At 40.0% G+C, this 19,014-nt stretch overlaps 1 protein-coding gene across 3 annotated transcripts in view; it reads right to left on the bottom strand.

Moving 5' to 3' along the window:
* Positions 1 to 19,014, bottom strand: part of MYH11 (myosin heavy chain 11) — a 91,729-nt gene that overhangs the window by 69,480 nt on the left and 3,235 nt on the right. For all 3 annotated transcript variants that reach the window (XM_067551059.1, XM_067551061.1, XM_067551060.1), the window contains exons 2-3: positions 11,984 to 12,345; positions 5,819 to 5,975 (exon numbers count right to left, since the gene is read on the bottom strand). In XM_067551059.1, coding sequence (XP_067407160.1) covers positions 5,819 to 5,975; positions 11,984 to 12,328 — 502 coding nt within the window. In that variant the 5' untranslated portion in view covers positions 12,329 to 12,345. The remainder of the gene's footprint in view (positions 1 to 5,818; positions 5,976 to 11,983; positions 12,346 to 19,014) is intronic.

The raw sequence follows: 19,014 nt of genomic DNA, 5'->3' as shown, positions 1-19,014 counted from the left end.
AGAACCGCTTCTCTTCTCTGAGTGATCTGAAGCCTTTCCTCTCATTGGTCTCAAATACATCTGAATTTTATTTGAGCCAATCTGTCATAGTATGTAAAAGGCTTGGGGTTGATAAAAGGAGGTTTGAGGAGGAATTACTTCACGTTCGTGTCCTGGATGAAGACGAAATTAACCAGCTGAAAAGGGAAGGTATACGGGAACTTCGCAAGAATATCCCTGGGCAAGTTCTACAGCATTGCTTTGCAAAGCTAATGTCTATCTTTGGCTCAGCATATACATGTGAGCAGACATTTTCTGCTATGGGACACATCAAATTTAAGAAGCGCAACAGACAAACGAATGGAAACCTCAGTGATTAATTGTGATGCGCCTGCACATCCTGGACTCCTAATCTGAGAGAGCTTGTGGAGGACAGATCCAACCAGATGTCACATTGAGTATGATGTAGTGTAAGGAAAGCATAAATAAATACTATTTTTGTCTACAATTTGAAGTTGATGACAATTCTATTAATATATGAATGAATAAGCATTTTCTATAACTCGTTATGAAATATTTGGCCTGTATTAAATGTATTTAAACTTATTCGTAGGGTCATGGTTAGTGCACACGCCCGATTTCAATCTTGCGGCCCATTGAGATAAAGGAGGGCCACTCATGTGACCCACTCATTAGCCTAGATTGCCTATTACTGTACTAGACTGATTAGTCAAGAAAGACTCCCAGTCCCCCACTCTCAGTGGTAGACCTAAGGATAAAATTTTCAATGCCACCTCTGCTCAACTCCCAGTGAAGTTAATGGGAGTTGTGTGTCTATACACCAATCAAAATCTCTTTAAACTTCCCCTCCTTTGAACACACATTTGTGTGGATGTTGGGCAGGAACCCAAATATTTAAGCTCAGTTTTCCTTGACTATGTTTTTGAGGCTCAGAACAACTCAAATTTACTTCAGTCCTCATTTTTGATGCCTAAACATGAGCCTCATAACCTCTGCATCCAACTTGCATAGCTTATTAAGGACCAAATGCATAATAGAAAAAGAGTTCTTTGCTTAATATTTGAATAAATATGCTTTTTACTCCAGCAGCAATAAAGATGCTCGGGAGCAGATCCTCAGCCAGTGATATTGTCATCTTTTTGTTATCTTCTGTGGAGTTATGGCAATTGACACTAACTGAGGATCTGTCCCCTTATGAAAGCAAAGCCCTCCAACCCAGGCTAAATGAGCTTATTGCCCTGGGCCATGCAGTCCTGAGGATGAAATATTAAAGCATAGTCTCGGTTTTCAAAGGAAAGTATATGCCTGATTCCTGCTGACTAAGCATGATACCAAAACCACTCAATGAAAACATTCAGGGAGTCAGTGTTATGATGCATGCATTGTGAACATGAATTTTTGTTTACACTTCATCTGTAAACATTTGTTCAAACCCCATAGTTGCCTGTGCTTAGCCGGTTGTGCATATACTATTGTATATACATATTTTGCCTCTCACGCAATTCCCACTCAAATGCACTTTCACCACTCCAACTGGGGTAAAGTTTGGCAGAATAAGTGGAGCTATTTTGAGGTTGGATTCGGATAGGTGTGCAAAGCACAAACAGGATTTTACAAACAAAAGCACAGCTTTTAAAGCATAAAAAGCAGCTGGGGCTCTCTCAGATGAAGAGAATCCAAAATGGCATTTGCAAATAAATAAATAAAGTAGAGTGTGGGTGTCTGGGGCTTGTGACAGAAGACCTCATGTGACTGCTCCTCTCACTGAAGTGTCTATGTATGGTTAGAGTTTTACAGACAGTGAAAACACATCCACTTAAAGATTCCTCTTCTCATTAACTCTTCCCCCTTTTTCTCCCTTCCACCCCTCCTCTTCCTCTTTGCTGTCAAGAAGGATCACTTTCAAAGAAGTAAATTAATCACAGTATCACAACATCAGAGATCCCCTCAGAACTGGTTCCAGCCATAGAGGCCCAAAAATATGCAGGGTCAGCAAACAAGGAATTCTATTTGCCATTTAAATACTACAATTCACAAATACCCCGCATCACAACTCACAAAAAGGCCACCCCTCAAAGACAACAAGAAACACAGAAACAAACCCAGCCTTCCCAGGTGAAACTGTGAGGTGAGCATAGTGCCGTCTCTCAACAGCAGTTAATTTTAGGAAGTCCTGCTGCTACTTGGTGAAGACTGAGGAGGGTGGGGATGTAGCCAGGAAAAGCAAGAGTGAAGATGCTCTGTAAACCCATGGGCTATCTCACAAGCTCAGGAAAGAACCAATGCCAAGCCCAAGTCTGTTTCAGATCCTTGCCTCAGGGCACAGTTTATTGGTTAAAACAGAAAACTGATAAGTAACACCCAAACTAAAGCAGTTCTCCTGTCCTACATGGGCTGTAATCCCCATAGGCTTTTTCCTTGCCCTTCACTCAGCCTGGAAAGAAGACACGCACTTCCTTAAATCCCTGTTGGGTCATCTATCAGGGAGGTAGCCCTTATCCCTCTCCTTGCTCTTTTACCCTGTCACGTGCTTCCTAGGGAGCAAAGGCACCATTCCATATTGCAGGACAGGGAGTCAGCTGGAGCTAATTGGTGGCAGGTGCTGGAGAAGCAGCAACCAGCCTAATGGACTCTAACGGTGAAGTTGTGAAAGAAGCTTCAAGGCCTGGCCTTGGTCCTTCTTACACGACACTCCTCTTTCACCTCAGCACATAGCCTGACTGAGTTTCTAGCTCTAGCCACTAGACAGCACAGCATTACTAATGTCAAGGGATAGCGTTGAAACCAGACAAATACAGTACAGGGTGGATATGGCATCAATTTATACTGAGTGGGTTACTCTACCATGGCTATGCTATTTTGGAAAGAGATTTCCCAGATCTCATTAAGCTAAACTCCAGCCTCTGCCCCTTGTATAGTTATGCAATAAATTTGAGTATAAGAGGATTTTATATGCGTGTGTTTATAAGAGTAACTGCTGCTATAAGTAAGGGAAGGAGGCACATTGTCAGTTGATATCTTCTCTTTGCACTACGGGGAAGTGTCAAAACCCCTGCTCCGCATGTCAGACTGTGACCCTATCTTCCATTACCACTTAGCTAAAGAAGCCAAAGTGGTTTCCAGATAAGAAAAGCAAATTGTGCATTCATCACATCGGCCACAGAGCTAACAAAGGCTCCTATAGTATGGCAGCTACTTAATTCTCCAGGATTTAAATAGGATTATATTTATTTCTACACCCTCTGGCTAATGTCAAAAATGTAATGTCTAAAGTTGGGCACCTAAATCCATATTTAGAACCTAAATAAGTGACTTGATCTTCAGAAGTACTGAACACTCACAGTTCCCACTGAAGTCAAAGGGAACTGTGAGTGCTCAGGTCTTCTGGGTGGAAAATAGTAATTAAAAAAATCAGGATACTTACTTCGGTGCTAAATACAGATTCTGATACCTCACTTTAGATCCCCAGTATTTGCCTATATGCAACAGATGTATTTCCACATTAATATCCAACTGTATTAAAATACCTTGCTAGGTTTTTGCAATCAGCTGAAGTCTATTATTTATATACGATCAGTTAATATAGGCTGCAGGCAGAGTCTAACTTACTAATCACACAGCCAAGCCATTCTTATACAAGAGGAGTAGGGTTCTTCATGGAAAAGCAGGACTTTAGCTTCCTTCACTGTGTTGTGGGTAAATCTCATGAATGAGGCAATAGGTACCATTAATAACCAAATTACTGGTTAAGGACTGCTAACTTTAATTGATTCCTTATAACTAGCAACTAAGCTCACCCAGTATATTTGTCAGACAATTAGAGTGGAGGTACAAATACAGAACTAAAACAGTAATTCTTCTTGTATTTCATAGACTTCTAAATAAATTAACTACATAGGGAAATGACACAAATAATACAGGGTGCAAAATGCTTTGTTGAGCCTCCTCAATTGCTCTGACTAACAATCACATTTTTTGTGTACATAGGCTTAAATTTGTTACACATACAATATACTACAAAGAAATCAATACTTCACAGTAGCTCCGCTATTAGGCTGCAGTTCTGCTTTGTAAATATTCGGGGTTTGCTTTCCCAAGTCGAACAACCTCAGGGCCCAGTCTGGGAGTTCTTGCCCAGGCAAAATTTAAGTCCTTGAAGACTGCAGGATTTGGCCCTTCAACAGCATCTTTCAATAGCTACATCTCAAGCAATCTGGACAAAGAATGCAGTTTACCTGAACTCCAATATCCTGAACACATCTGTGGGCCGGTTCTGATACAGCAGACCAGTATGTCAACTTACCCTATACTGGTGCAGTGTTATAAACTGATTGTTTTCTATTTCCCTTAGCCCCCAAAAAATCTGTGTTCGACTAAAAGCTTTTACATAAAGCTTTACAGATTTATATCTGAAAGCAGTAAGATGAAATTCAGTAGTGACACATGCAAAGGACTACACTTCTGAAGGAAAAATCAACTGCACAAGTACAAAATGGAGAATAACTGGTAGATGGTATTATCACTGAAAAGGATCTGGGGGTTATGGTGGATCACAAACTGCATCTAAGTCAATAATGTGATGCAGTTGCAAAAAAGTCTCTCACTCTGGGTTGTATTAACAGGAGTGTTATATGTGAGACATGGGAGTTAATTGTTCCACTCTACTCTGTGCTGGTGTGGCCTTAGCTGGAATATTATGTCCAGTTTTGGGCACCACACTTTAAGAAAGACAAACAGGAGAGAGTCCAGAAGAGAGTAACAAAAACAAAAGATTTAGAAAATATGATCTATGAGAAAAGTTTAAAGAAACAGGACTAGAAACTTAATACAAAAGAAGACTGAGGGGTGATCTGATAAGTCTTCAAATATGTTAAGAACTGTTATAAAAAGTCAGGGATCACCTTTTCTCTATGTTCAGTGAAGGTAGGGCAAGAAGTAATGGGCTTAATCTGCTGCAAGAAAGATTTAAGTTAGATATTAGGAAAAGCTTTCTAACTATAAGGATAGTTAAAGACGGGCATAGGCTTCTAAGGGAGATTATGGAATCTCCATCACTGGAGATTTTTAAGAACAAGTTAGATAAACTCCTGTCAGGGACAGTCTAGGTTTACTTGGATCCGCTTCAGCATGGAGGATGGACTGATGATCTGCTGAGGTCCCATCCAGCCCTTTATTTCCATGTGTCTATGATAAAGTAATGACAGCATGAGTAGGAGAAGGCATGTCACCTCGAAAGTCTTTTCCACATTATTTTTTGGGCCTGATCTTGTTCCAATTGCAGCTGATTCTCTTTAATGTTAGAAGGCTGATTGCATCCTTGACTCTGAAGATAGTACCCCAGTTCCAAAATGTGAGAATGCAACCCAATAACAGCCACCAAAATGTTACTGGATTTCACTTTCTTGACTCTAATGCAACACATGCACAGCAACGCTGACCAGGAGTCAGCAAAACGTAGCAGCTAGCCTTGGAATAGTCTCCATTGGTACAAAGGGAGTTTTTTCCATGCCCGTATTTGCCAAAACTATTTGCTTGACTTTAAACCCTGCCCACATGCCATCACACAGATGGGTAAATGGATTGTTTTTCCTTTTCGAGTCACATAATGTTCATGGACCGCAATTCCTGCCAAAGAATTCCTCAGGAAGTTGTAGAAAGCCCACGTAACTTTTCTGTAATTGAAGAGAGCTATAAATCTTATTCTGACTGTGCTCCTTTCCTAGCTGGAATAAACTTTATAACAATAAGTTTCTGTTGCTGCTCAGGGATTTCCAAGTTTTTAATCACAATGCTAAGCCAGGATATTTTCCAGCCTTACCTTGCAACATACTCCTGTATGCCGTATCCGCAATAGCATAGATGTGAGGTGGCATCTCATGCCTCTTCTTTCCTTTATACATATCAATAATCTTATCTGAATAGATGGGCAGGTATTTGTATGGGTTTACCACAACGCAGAAGAGGCCTGAATAAGTCTGCAAGGAAAACCGAATAAAGAAAAATGGTATAACTCAGAATGTTTCAAGAGCTTGAAAAAAATGAAGATCAAACATATTTAACACAATGTTTTCATAAGTAAATCACTTTCCTATACATCCTTTTACACAACACAAAGATGATATATCCATAGTGAGAAATCAGAATGTATACATGGGTGAAGTAAGAATTTTCAGGTGCATATCCATCTAATCATTTCTAAAAATCAGAGAGCTACATTTCAAATGTAAAATCCTATAAACATATCATACTTTGCATACTGCCATAATTCTTGACTTCAATTACTTTTCTGGGGTCACATAAGGTAAATGGGCAGCACTGACACCATCATTTTTAGTGCTTGCATGTGTATGGAAATGTGTATGGATCTGTATATAATGAATTTCAAGGACCTGAAAAATTTTATAACTTTATTTAACCAGATAGCCATTTGCTAAATTAAAATCTCAGGATAATTTTAAAAAAAACCCTGAAACTGACATTTTTTTTTTTAAAGTCGGGAGGTATGTATAGAATATAGAGCTGGATGAATGTTGCAAAGGCTGTTTTCAAAAATTCATTCTAGTTCCAAAGAGCTGCTGCTTAGACACATGTATGTCTTTCTTACTGGCTTTGGGGTTTTTGTTAACACAGAGTTTAGGGAATCATTGTTCTTTACTTGTGAATAAGGATATTCATGCAAACAAGAGGAGTGACTGTTGTTTGCTGGTCATCATTTGCTCTTCATTATTCTCTTTTACTTTAAAAGGTTTCAGCTATCCAATTAGTAGCAGAAACAATTGCACATGACATAAGTGACTAATAATATACCACAAATAATGAATAGCAGGTAGTCAAAGTGAACAGTTTGCAAGCACGTCACAGGCTGAAATTTGCTTGCACAAGTTATCTGGAAAGCTAGCAGAGCTCAGGATCAGATTTTAAACAATTCACAAATGAAGAACTACAAATGTGTCAGATCATTTATTCACAATCAATAATTCATGCTAGTTCAATGAAGAAATTTATAAGGAAAAAGAATGTGTAAGAGTTGAAGAATTTACCTTCCAATTACTTTAATTTATATTCATATAGATGAATTATTATTTGACAGGCTTTTTAATATACTATTGGAGTTATTATTTCACAGGAGACTGTTGCTATTTGATCTTTCCCATCCAGGATCTTAGGAGTATGTCTGTGTATGGGTCTAGCTTTACAGAAAGCCATCACAAGACCATGCAGAGGCATCTCTGCAGGCTTGTGTCCTTGAGCAGAGATTTCAAACGTGGTCACAGGGATTTCCCTTTCTTGACTATATTAGGAAATAGCACAAGTTTTAAACACAGACTGAACACCTTATATGGTATTAAGCAAACACAGAACAGCATCCATCAGTTTACAGTGCTGAGCAACAGGTTGGTTACTGTACTATGCAGGAGAGCGCCTTTGGTCCATTCTGGTTAGATCAGAGGTCTCCAAAGCTCACACTTTTGCTACCTTTGAAAACTCTGCTGTTGCATCTGCATATTCTTATGTGAGGTATCAAGAAAAATATGGTCAAGATCTTCACTTCTTTCAAGGTACCTACGCTAGAACAGGTGGCATCGTAGCTAACTAGTTACTAACGCTGGATTCTCTTTGGCACTGGAGTCTTGAAGGGAAATCCAAACTCCAAACATTCTAAAATGATCTGTTATACTGGAGAGAAAGAAGAAGAGCTCAGACCTAAAGGAAAGTGGGGTTTCCTTCATAATGGGCAAATATTCAGTTAAAAAAAATCTGTGTCAAAGACTCATATAATCAGTGTTGAAAAACATATATATGTCTAAAACAATTAGAAGTTTTCAAGAACAGTTCAAGGTTACATAGTGATTGAAAGACTGATTCCCTTAAGGCTTTTAGAAGGACAGCTGGGTAGCTTTATCTTGCACACCAGAAATCTCTCCCTCCCTTCTTCCTTCCCTTCTCCTCCCCCTCCGCCCCACCAAATAAAAAGCACATAGGCTTCCCATTTAAGAAAAATTCTAATTTAGGCCTCAGTTCAGCAAAGTACTTAAGAATTCACCTGATTTTAAGCATGTGATTCATCCCACTGGAGTCCGTAGGATAACTCATGTACTTTGAGTTAGGCACGTGCTAAAGTACCTTGCTGAATCAGTAAGTTAATAGAATGAGTAAGTTAATAGTGAAGTGGTTACTTAGGCAGGGAGACAATATGAGCTACCGATCCAAACACAGGACTCCGGACTTCTAATCTGATCTCTGACATAGATTCTGTGTCTGACGTTGGACAAGTTACTTGAGACCTTCCTTTCCCAACTTGTGAAAGCTCAGATATAATCCCAGGTACTTACTTTGCACGGATAGTGAGAAGGAGAATTAATGCATGTAAAGCACGCTGTAACCAAGATTTAAGGATCATCTATCACTTACGGTTAAAAAATATTTCTGCAAGGGTTAAATCAAGCTGCTGGCAGGCCTCAACTGATACAGTCTGCCCAGACAGGTGGATTCAGAAGTACAAGCCACCCACATGCCAGTCCACAGAGGGTCTGGAGCCAGCAGGCACAGCCTAGAAAATAGGTTGGGCCATCCAAGGATGAGGGCAGGGCCATGGCACCCTGGATAGGTGTTGATTTAGTACAAATCCTGGGCCACTTCCACGGATGGGACTTCTATTAACCACAGGCTGGAAGTTAAAACTCCTCCTCTTAGAAAGTGCAGATGTTACCCCTGCTGACCCCCAAGGAGGTGAACACCCCTCTGCCACAGCTGTCCTTACAGATTCATGGGGGAGCCTATCTTCTATTTAATTAGAATTAAATCTAATGTAGTACTAAGGACAAACTTTGTGTGTTCGGATAGTGGTAGAAATATTCCTTCTGCTCTCTCCATTAAAAATCCATCGTATCACTTGCGATTCTATTTTCCTTTGAGTTCCAGGCAGCTGGGACATTATAGTTTCGCTCTCATCATCTGATGGAGATGCATTTACTGGAATTGGGTAACCTAGTTATCTCACTTACTTCAAATCTCAAAAAGAAAAATACTAAATACAGCCAGGCCCTGAAAACTCTGAATCTGCTCACCTTGCAATGCCCTAATCTCACAGACAATGCTGAAAAGCACAGTCAGTAGAACATTAACAATATTCATCTTTCCACTCGGAACAATGGGCCTGAACTCCACTATCTTGCTCTGCCTGTGAGAGAAAATCTCCCACCACCATCAATCCCCAAGGCATGGAGTGAGAGTCAGAGTGTAAATCCAGGGCCAGGTCCACAACAGATTAAACCAACATAACTTCACTGGATCCAAATAAGCTACGCTGATTTACACCAGCTGAGAATCTGGCCTCCAGTATGCCGATCAGACAGTGGAATTTTACCCTAAAATTTTACCTGTAGTCAGAGAATTGTGTTACTGTTTCTTTTGTGTTAAGGTACTAGGATAATAAACATTTTAAGAAAGACACCATGAAATAATTCTGGTTTCAGTCCACACATACTTTTCCTATATTTTAATACTTATTGTCTGAACTTCAGGGCAAAAATTGGATGTATGTTTCTGCCCTCAATGGAGTCAATGGAAGTTTTGTCCTTTGTTGCTTGAAATATATATGAAATATTTTACTGACATTCATGTTTATCACCATCCTTTGGTCTAGGACTGTGTGGAACTTGGTTGTTTAGAAGGCAAATGCTATTTGTTCTGAGCAACATTTAATATGATAACAAGAGAGAGGACAATTTTTTATCCTTATTTCTTTCTGAATTTTCCATGATGCACTAAAATAAGCTTGGAGTTTTTCCAGGAAATAGCCACTCTAGCAGTGTCAGCTGCAGTGAAAGGAGTTAAAGTTCTATCTTCTTCCTGTGCATCAGCCTAAGCCACAGAAAACGTACCAAAACAAATGAGCCATGATCATTCAAGAAAACTGAGCACTGGTTTGGTACATGCTTAGAGTTTGTATTTGGGCTTTTCAGGGAAAGAGATTTTAAAACAATTTAGGTCAAATTCTCTTCAGAGTTATGTCCATGTGTTCCAAAGAAGTCAATGCAGGCATTGCATGATTAAAAGTGAGGAGAGAATTGTTCCTATTAGATAAGGAATTATTAAGAATGAATCTAGGAGCACTGTTTAGATGCCTCCTATTTTTCTGAACTATAACAGTGTTCACTAAAGTTAAGTGTTTGAGTAAAGGCGTGTGGTTTTGTATATTAAACAGCAGATGGAAGCGATTGTTCTATAGACCATTGCAAAAAATAGTGAGCTATTGTACTGCAAATTATGTTCATTAAGTTGTATGTTAAATTACCATCTTGAAATTTAGTTAGATGAGAAAGTTTAAAGTAGTTTGATACTATGCTTACTCTTGTGTCCTCCTGTCAATTTTTGATTTTTAAAATCACATTTTCCTGTTTTTCTCTCCTCTTTTGCTATGTGAAAGTCCCATAACAAGGGAAACTGAGTAACTATATAAGAGAAAGAGTGGAACTGACTAGTTACAAGTGCTGTCAAATGAGCAAAGTAAACAAAAAATGGATAAAATTTCCCCTTCTAATTTCTTTCACTTACAGTTATGTTAGGTGTTGTTTGTAATAGCAACAAAATATTTTCAGACAGAAGTGTGATTTTTAAATTGATGGTGTCCCTTCAATGATACTTTAACAAATAGTTCAATATATTCCTCTCTGAGATTAAAATTTAATAATAACCTCAAATGCTGAAATTTGAAATAGTGAACTTCTTTCAGAGATCTTCATTTTGCTAGGTTTATTAAGCTCCCAAACAAAAGGCACCAGATTTTACACCTCTTAAAAGATTTTATCTGCTGATTAATGTCTCTTTGTAGCACTGCATAACTGCCTAATTTTCTGCTTGATTTGCTACCTTCCAATGTAACGATTTTCATGTTACTTATGAAAAAGTTTTAAAAGCAACAGTAAAAAATGGAGCTAACCTGACAAATTTCCATCCACCCACTGGTGACAAATATCCCGCAACACAATTCGTCCATATTGGGGTTTTATACTGCTACCCATCACCACAGTATCTGAGGGTCTTCCACATAAAATCAGTAGCAACAGTGAAGTCCCTTCTGGAAATCATGGAGTCTCTTGTTCCACAATTCAGTAGATGTAGTTATGATTCATTTTGGGATTTGGTAATGATGAAATACATCTCTGGGGACTGGTGGATGGAACTATCTTGGCTGTGCAAGTCCAATGCATGTGAACACCAAGAGAATTCCAAATTGTTTTGATCAATAATTTGAACAGAAATGGAAACATTTGAGATGAAGAATGGAATATACTGAACAGATTTAGGGTCCTGAGATTCATCAGAGCACTTAAGCACATGAGTTGTTCTACTTGATTTCCAATGGGACTATTCGTGTGTTTAAATTAAAGCACATGCTGAGGTATCTAGCTGAACTGGAGCCTCTGTGCTGATTTCCTCTGGCAATCCCACTAACTTCAATTGCCTGAGCAAGGACTGTAGGATTAGGCCCTAGAGCTGAGAGGTTGGGAGGTGGGGAGGGGGATTAGGACTGAAATACTTGACTTGGGAGCTGGCTCATGCTTCTATTGAAGTCAATGGCAAAACTCCCACTGATTTCAATAGGAGCAAGATTGAGTCTTTGATTATCTAAGGAAAACCTCCAAAGTCACCAGTGTTCTTTCAGAATTAGCAAGCCTTTGGGCCCTCCTCTGAGCCAGTGTGCAAAAGAGCTACAGAGGCTGTGTCCTTAGTTACAATAGGAGAATCAAACAGGGGGAAAAGTAGAAAATACAAAGGAGTCAAAGCGGAAAATGGATCAAATGCATTTTGCTTTGGAAAGCTTGAGGAGGAAAAGCACTATCCACATACATCATCATTGTTCAGAAACGTAGGACCTCTGAATTGGCTGAACTGTCGGTTTCATGACAGGACTCAGTCAGCACATGAGTACGTTAACAGTGATGAGCGTCAGTTCATGTGAATGCCTGAATTTACTTACATAAATTAGACCTGAGAAGTATCTCTCCCTTAGATTGTGCAGCACCGAAGCTTCATTGAGGCAAGTCAGCTCTGCCATGTCCTCCACTTTGGAGAACTTAGGGGGGTTCATCTTCTGGATGTCATCCTTGCTGAGTGTAACTTTCTTTCCATTTTCTGCCAGCTCAACAGTAACTTCATCCCCTTTCTCTTCCTTGATACTTGCTGCTTCAAATCCTTGCTTTTCTGATGGGACCCATACTAATTTTTTAGCTGACCAGTCTGCTTGGGCAACTGGGCTGTTAATGAAGTTTTTGTCCACAAAGAGGAACTTCTCATCATCACTTAGCTGACCTTTCTGTGCCATTTTGACTCAATTGTCACCTGTTGAGAAAGTAAAACCTTGTTTTAAAAGAAGGCAAATGTGAATTCTGAGGTCCAAATAAAATATGGTTAAATAGTGATCACGCAGAAGATACATTGTACTATTGTTAGTGTCATGAATGTCACCTAATAATTCTGAATCTGTCCATAGAAGACGTTTTGGTGGATTTTCATTAATTTATATACGCCTGCCACCATTACTCAATTGCCTTCATCCCTTGAGGGCAGAGTGGAGTTCACTAATATCCCTCTAAAACTGTTAATCATATGGTATTTACAAAATACTATTATTAATAGTAATATTAACTGTAAACTCTAAAACTGTAAAATCTGACCAAAAAGAGTGTAGTAATGTTACAGAAATTTCCTGCAATTTATAAACTCATATATACACAGGAAAGCTTGCAACAACAGACACGGTTGTATGCTGGATCGGTTTGACTGAAAGGTACTTTGTAGATAGGAATCACTCTTGTCACTGTAGTGCAACCGTATTTGACTTGTGTACCTTCACGCTTCTAGTACTAAGCATTCTCATTAGCAGGTCATTGTTTCTGGAGTTCACTTCTGCTGATCATTTATATTAGAGAGCTTCTGGTCCAATAAAAGATATTACCTTACCCACCTTTCGCTGATATCATGGGACTGACATGGCTACAACATTGCACATAATCATCTATCTTAATATTAGCCTGGTCTTTTTTACGGTCTGATCCAAAGTTCATTGAAATCAGTGGGAATCATTCCACGGACTTCAATAGTCTTGGCCTTGGCCTTTAGAGGGCAGTCTAAAATTAACCTTTTAGTCCTGGCAATTCAGGAACTTCAGGTTTCTTAACATTTAACCTATTTGCTAGATCTGGCCACTTCTGTTCCTTAAGGCTACAATGCTTAGTGGTGTATGTTTGTTGGTTGAGTAGACATAGAGAGAAGGGGAGGGTTGTGGGGAGACAGAAGCAGAGGGGCCAGGCATGCAGTATGAGACCATGTCTACACTACTTTGCTGAGGAGATTGAGGAGTTTGGAGAACTGTGGAGCTACTGTTCTCCTCTGGCTCTGAGGAGTCCGGGTGACACCTATGCACTTTTTCCACCACACTGCGTCATCTCTCTGAAAAGACTGGAGGGGAGTGTGCATGTGTATATGCTACAGTATATCTTGCACTGAAACTTATGTAACAGCAACCAACTGGGGAAATTTAAGTGAGAAAACCAGAGCAGAGATACAACAAAATAGCTGTTTAGAAAAAGTTTTCCAAAGTATTCCTAATGCTGATAGCAGATGTCTCTATATATTAAATGTTATAATATGAAATTGTATGGCATTCTCTCTCAGTGGTTTCACTCTAAGTAGTTTTATTATTTGTTAAAGTCCTGAAAAGACTGAGCCCTGTCCTGTTTTTCCACAGAAAAGTTGACTGAGGTGCAGAAAGAAAGGGAGTGTATTACAGTTATACATACTACAGCTCCTTCTAACCAATTATATTTGCTTAGTCAGGTAGTAAAATTGGTTAAGTGTTATAGGACTCATTTGGCTGAGAGATGCTTTTTAGAGGCAAGATCATTGTCATTTTGGATTACTGTGTCTGAAATCATCTAGAGAACCTGAAAGACTTGATGACACTAAAATGACATGGTCATAGGTTTATCATCTTTATTTATTTTTTGGAGATTTCACACTAAAGATCAGACAGAAAAATAATGCATAATCAGTGTCTATAATTTAGATTTTCAGTGTGTTGCTTTAAGACTAATAACAAAAACCTGTTGCATCCTTGTTTCTTGTTCACTATAGAGTTAACAGAGATGAGATACAAACAAGATTTCTTGTTCTCTAAATATTTTCTCGGTGCATATTGAAGTGCCAATGAAATAATTAGCAAAAGAACAAGTTCCAAGGCTGCATTCCAAGAAGGATGGAAACAAACGACATGCCAAACAGGATTTCAAACCATTTTAATTCTGTTGCACTCAGGGAAGAGCCAGATTAAGAAAAAGGTCAAGAAAAAAAAAGAAAAGAAAGCTAAGAATTTAGCAGCAGACTCAGAGTAACTCTGAGATCCATGACTCTGATGAAGCCAGCTTAATTTACTCTTCCCAGCCTACTTAGATCGTGACAGATCATTTATCCGATGTGGGTACAAGAAGGGGACAGTAAAAATGTAACAAGCCTGAAACCAATCTTGGCACATCACACCTCATCTGTCATGGTGCTCAAATTGGGATGGTATAAACAGGGAAGCTGCACTACTATCCTGTACCCAATTCTAGTGGCAGTCAGATAAAGCAGCTGCAGTGCAGCTCCTTTTCTCAGCTGAAAGCAGTGGGAAGTTATAGCTGCTTTGCTTCCTCCCAGCCAGGCTTGGCGCAGCTTCTTCCAATGCTTTGGCTAATGATGCCCACGAGACATCAGCAAGTGGCTGAGCTGGGAATGGCAAGAACAGATAGTTATAAGCTTTCTCTCTAGCCCACCACACATGCTTCAGAGTGGGGTGAAAAGGTGGCTGTTTCGTTATCTTTCCTGCTCCATCAGGTCAGAAAAGAGTTCCCCAGTCAGGTTCCTTGCTGCTGCAACAAGGAAGGTAAGGAAGAGTTAAAGTGATGGTAGCAAAGGCACTAAAGCAGGGAAGAGAATATGTGACCGGTCAAGTTGCCTGGTTCTGCAAGAAGACTAATTGGGGAAAGAGAGGCAGCAAATATGAGAAGGAAGAGGCAACGGGGAAAAATTTGAGAAATAAAAGAAAATAGTCCAGAAACAAAAGGCAGTCCTTTCCCTTGTGAGAAAGGATTGAATATTCACAGCATCCAAACAAAAAGTTTATCTTGAGGAAGTTGCAAGACCAGAGTGCTATGGACTGCTACAATTAACCAGTATGACTACACACAGCTGACAAAAAACAATCTTCACCTAGAAAGAATCTTCAGTGTGAACATACTCACATAACAATTTTTTATCTGGCCAAGTAGACACACTCTTTACTATTCAAATGTGACATAGATCTCTGGGAGTAATATGAATCATACATCTTAAAGAAAGACTGGGATTTTTAGAGGAACTGAATGGAGTTGGATGATCAAATCTAATTGAAATTCAATGGAAGGTGGGCACCTAATTTCATTAGACTCCTTTGGAAATCTCAAATGCCAATAAATGACTTTCCTCTAAATGTCTTCATTTCACTAGCATTAGCATTTTCAGAGAAATGAAAGATGGAAAATTCATCCATTGCATCTGGGCACCAGCTGAACCCACAGAGGGGCATAATAATTTGTCTATTTATTCATATAGGGGCCTGATTGCTGTCAGCCTTCATCATGCAGAACTCTTATTGTAGTGAATGCTTTCTGAAAGGGGTCTCTGTGTTGAAAGGCTTGCAGGATATGATCCTAAAGACCCATGAAATTCTTAGAAGAGCTGCAAGAGAAAAATATTTGATCTCTGTACAGATCAAACAAGAAACGCTCACTTATTCCAAAAGGGCTGGTAGAACTGCACAGTTCCAGTTAGAGTTTGTGGTAATTGGGGAAGGTCCCTGATGACTGGAAAAAAGCAAATATAGTGCCCATCTTCAAGAAAGGGAGGGAAGAGGATCCAGGGAACTCCAGACCGGTCAGCCTCACCTCAATCCCTGGAAAAATCATGGAGCAGGTCCTCAAGGAATCCATTTTAAGGCACTTGGAAGAGAGGAAGGTGATCAGGAACAGTCAACATGGATTCACCAAGGGAAAGTCATGCCTGACCAACCTGATTGCTTTCTATGAAGAGGTGACTGGCTTTGTGGAAAGTGGCGAACGTGATATACCTTGACTTTAGCAAAGCTTTTGACACGGTCTCTCACAGTATTCTTATCAACAAGTTAAAGAAGCATGGGTTGGATGAATGGACTATAAAATGGATAGAGAACTAGCTAGAGCATAGGGCTCAACGAGTAGTGATCAATGGCTCCATGTCTAGCTGACAGCCGGTCACAAGCGGAGTGCCCCAGGGGTCGGTGCTGGGGCCGGTTTTGTTCAACATCTTCATTAATGATCTGGAGGATGGGGTGGATTGCACCCTCAGCAAGTTTGCAGATGACACTAAGATGGGGGGAATGGTAGATACCCTGGAAGGTAGGGATAGGATACAGAAGGACCTAAACAAACTGGAGGATTGGGACAAAAGAAATCTGATGAAGTTCAACACGGACAAGTGCAGAGTCCTGCACTTTGGACAGAAGAATCCCATACACAGCTACAGAATGGGGACTGATGAGCTAGGCAGCAGTTCTGCAGAAAAGGATCTGCGGGTTACAGTGGATAAGAAGCTGGATATGAGTCATCAGTGTGCCTTGGTTGCCAAGAAGGCTAATAGCATATTGGGCTGCATTAGTAGGAGCATTGCCAGCAGATCGCGGGAAGTGATTATTTCCCTCTATTCGGCATTGGTGAGGCCACATTTGGAATATTGTGTCCAGTTTTGGGCCCCCCACTACAAAAAGGATGTGTACAAGTTGGAGAGAGTCCAGCGGAGGGCAACACAAATGATTAGGGGGCTGAAGCACAAGACTTATGAGGAGAGGCTGAGGGAACTAGGCTTGTTTAGTCTGCAGAAGAGAAGAATGAGGGGAGATTTGATAGAAGCCTTTAACTACCTGAAAGGGGGTTCCAGGGAGGATGGAGCTAGGCTGTTCTCAGTGGTGGCAGATGACCAAACAAGGAGCAACGGTCTCAAATTGCATTGGGGGAGATCTAGGTTGGACATTAGGAAAAAGGTTTTCACTAGGAGGGTGGTGAAGTACTAGAATGGGTTATCTAGAGAGGTAGTGGAATCTTCATCTTTAGAGGTTTTTAAGCTGCAGCTTGACAAAACCCTCACTGGGATTATTTAGCTGATGTTAGTCCTGCTTTGAGCAGGGGGTTAGACTAGATACCTCCTGAGGTCCCTTCCAACTCTGAGTCTATTAGTCCTGTAGCACTTTAAAGACTAACAAATTTAATTTCAGCAGGCATAAGCTTTCGTGAGCTTCAGCTCACTTCCTCAGATGCAGTTGGTAGAAATGATACAGCAAATAGGTAACATATATAGTAGGCAACCTTTACATATCCAAGGGATAGATAACAATGGGGTAGGGGGATAAAAGCCGGGTACTTGAGTCCTAATGACAATAATTGAGTAGTCTCCTACTCCTACCCAGCTTTTATCCACCTACCCCATTGTTATCTATGCCCTTGGATATGTAAAGGTTGCCTACTATATATGTTACCTATCTGCTGTATCATTTCTACCAACTGCATCTGAGGAAGTGAGCTGAAGCTCACGAAAGCTTATGCCTGCTGAAATTAAATTTGTTAGTCTTTAAAGTGCTACAGGACTCTCGTTGTTTTTGCTGTATACAGACTAACACGGCTACCCCTCTGGAACAGTTCCAACTGGTGCTTTCTAAAGAACCAAATCCTAGCCCCCGTGAAGTCAATAAGAGCTTTGCTATTTACTTCAATTGGACAAAGATTTAGACCTAACTGAATACTGGGGGGTTGTAGTGTCAAATATTGCTACTTTGAAAGAGTCCATGAGTGACATTAGTGAAAACCAACCTTCCAAAGCATCCTATGATCATTCTTCTTTTAAAAATTTTTCCAAATTCTAAAACCCTTAATATGATTAAGAGCCCTAATCTGGTGTAAATCTGGTCACTGATTATACAATGGCCTAAGGATTTTCCTGTTTATTTGTCACAGAAAGATTAAGAAAAAGTTCACCTCTCCTTTCTTTATTGTGCCTGGAAACAAGTGTTGAGAGAACTCATAAGTACCTCCCATGCAGCACAGAAAGAAAAGGTTTGTCCCTATTGTATTTTGTTCTCTTATCTCTTCTGTTTCTTTTCATATGGGAACTGAGGGTTGCTATTGATTTTGGAAGAGCTTTGACATGAAGTTGATTACTGTTTTGAGTGGTTACAACATAGTCAAATTCCACTCCACATAAGGCTACTCCTGAAAAATGCCCAGAAGCTTCAGTCAGTTCAGAATGCATTGAATTCAATGTGAGGTGCATGCATGTATCCAACAGTAGGATTTAGTCTATAGTCAAGAGCTCTTGTGTAAGACTGCTCATGTTAAGTTTTCTCACTGCACCCTTCCCTTGTCAAACTTATAAGAAGGTAGAATACAGATAAATAGGGCTCAAATTTACCTAAATATCTCCCCCCTCAAAATAAATTTATTTACCCCTCCCAAGTCCTTCAGGTGGTTTATTTTCTTCCTTCCACTCATGACCCCTTGATCTCCCACCTGTGTAAGGCAACCCAGTCCATCCAAGCCAGCCAGGGTTCAGCCGTCAGCTGTGTGCTGACACTTGTTACTCCTACTGAGACCCACTGCTCATTTCAAGTACTCTATGACCTTAAGACCTGGCCCCATAGATCCTGCCTTAATCCATCCCTGCAACTGGGTGCTAAAACAAATCAAACTTTTATATTGGAACATTCGTCTTGCTACAATGCTGTATGTACAATTATACATAGTGATGTGCTGTAGGGCTCTTGTTAGAAATCCCCATATCAAACAGCAGGAAAAGCTGAGGCAATTTCCCAGTTTGTGATGGAATCACCCCCATTCTGGTTACTGTTCAGTGAGCCCTGCCAGAGATGACATCTGTGTAGCTCATAAAACTTTTTTGAAGTGTGAATTT

This window comes from Emydura macquarii, unplaced genomic scaffold (genome assembly GCF_026122565.2).
Source record: "Emydura macquarii macquarii isolate MOO-44397 ecotype Brisbane River unplaced genomic scaffold, CSIRO-AGI_Emac_v2 contig_1348, whole genome shotgun sequence".
NCBI lineage: Eukaryota > Metazoa > Chordata > Testudines > Chelidae > Emydura > Emydura macquarii.
Note: the sequence above shows the minus strand (reverse complement) of the source record. Positions and strands in the feature narration are given on the sequence as shown.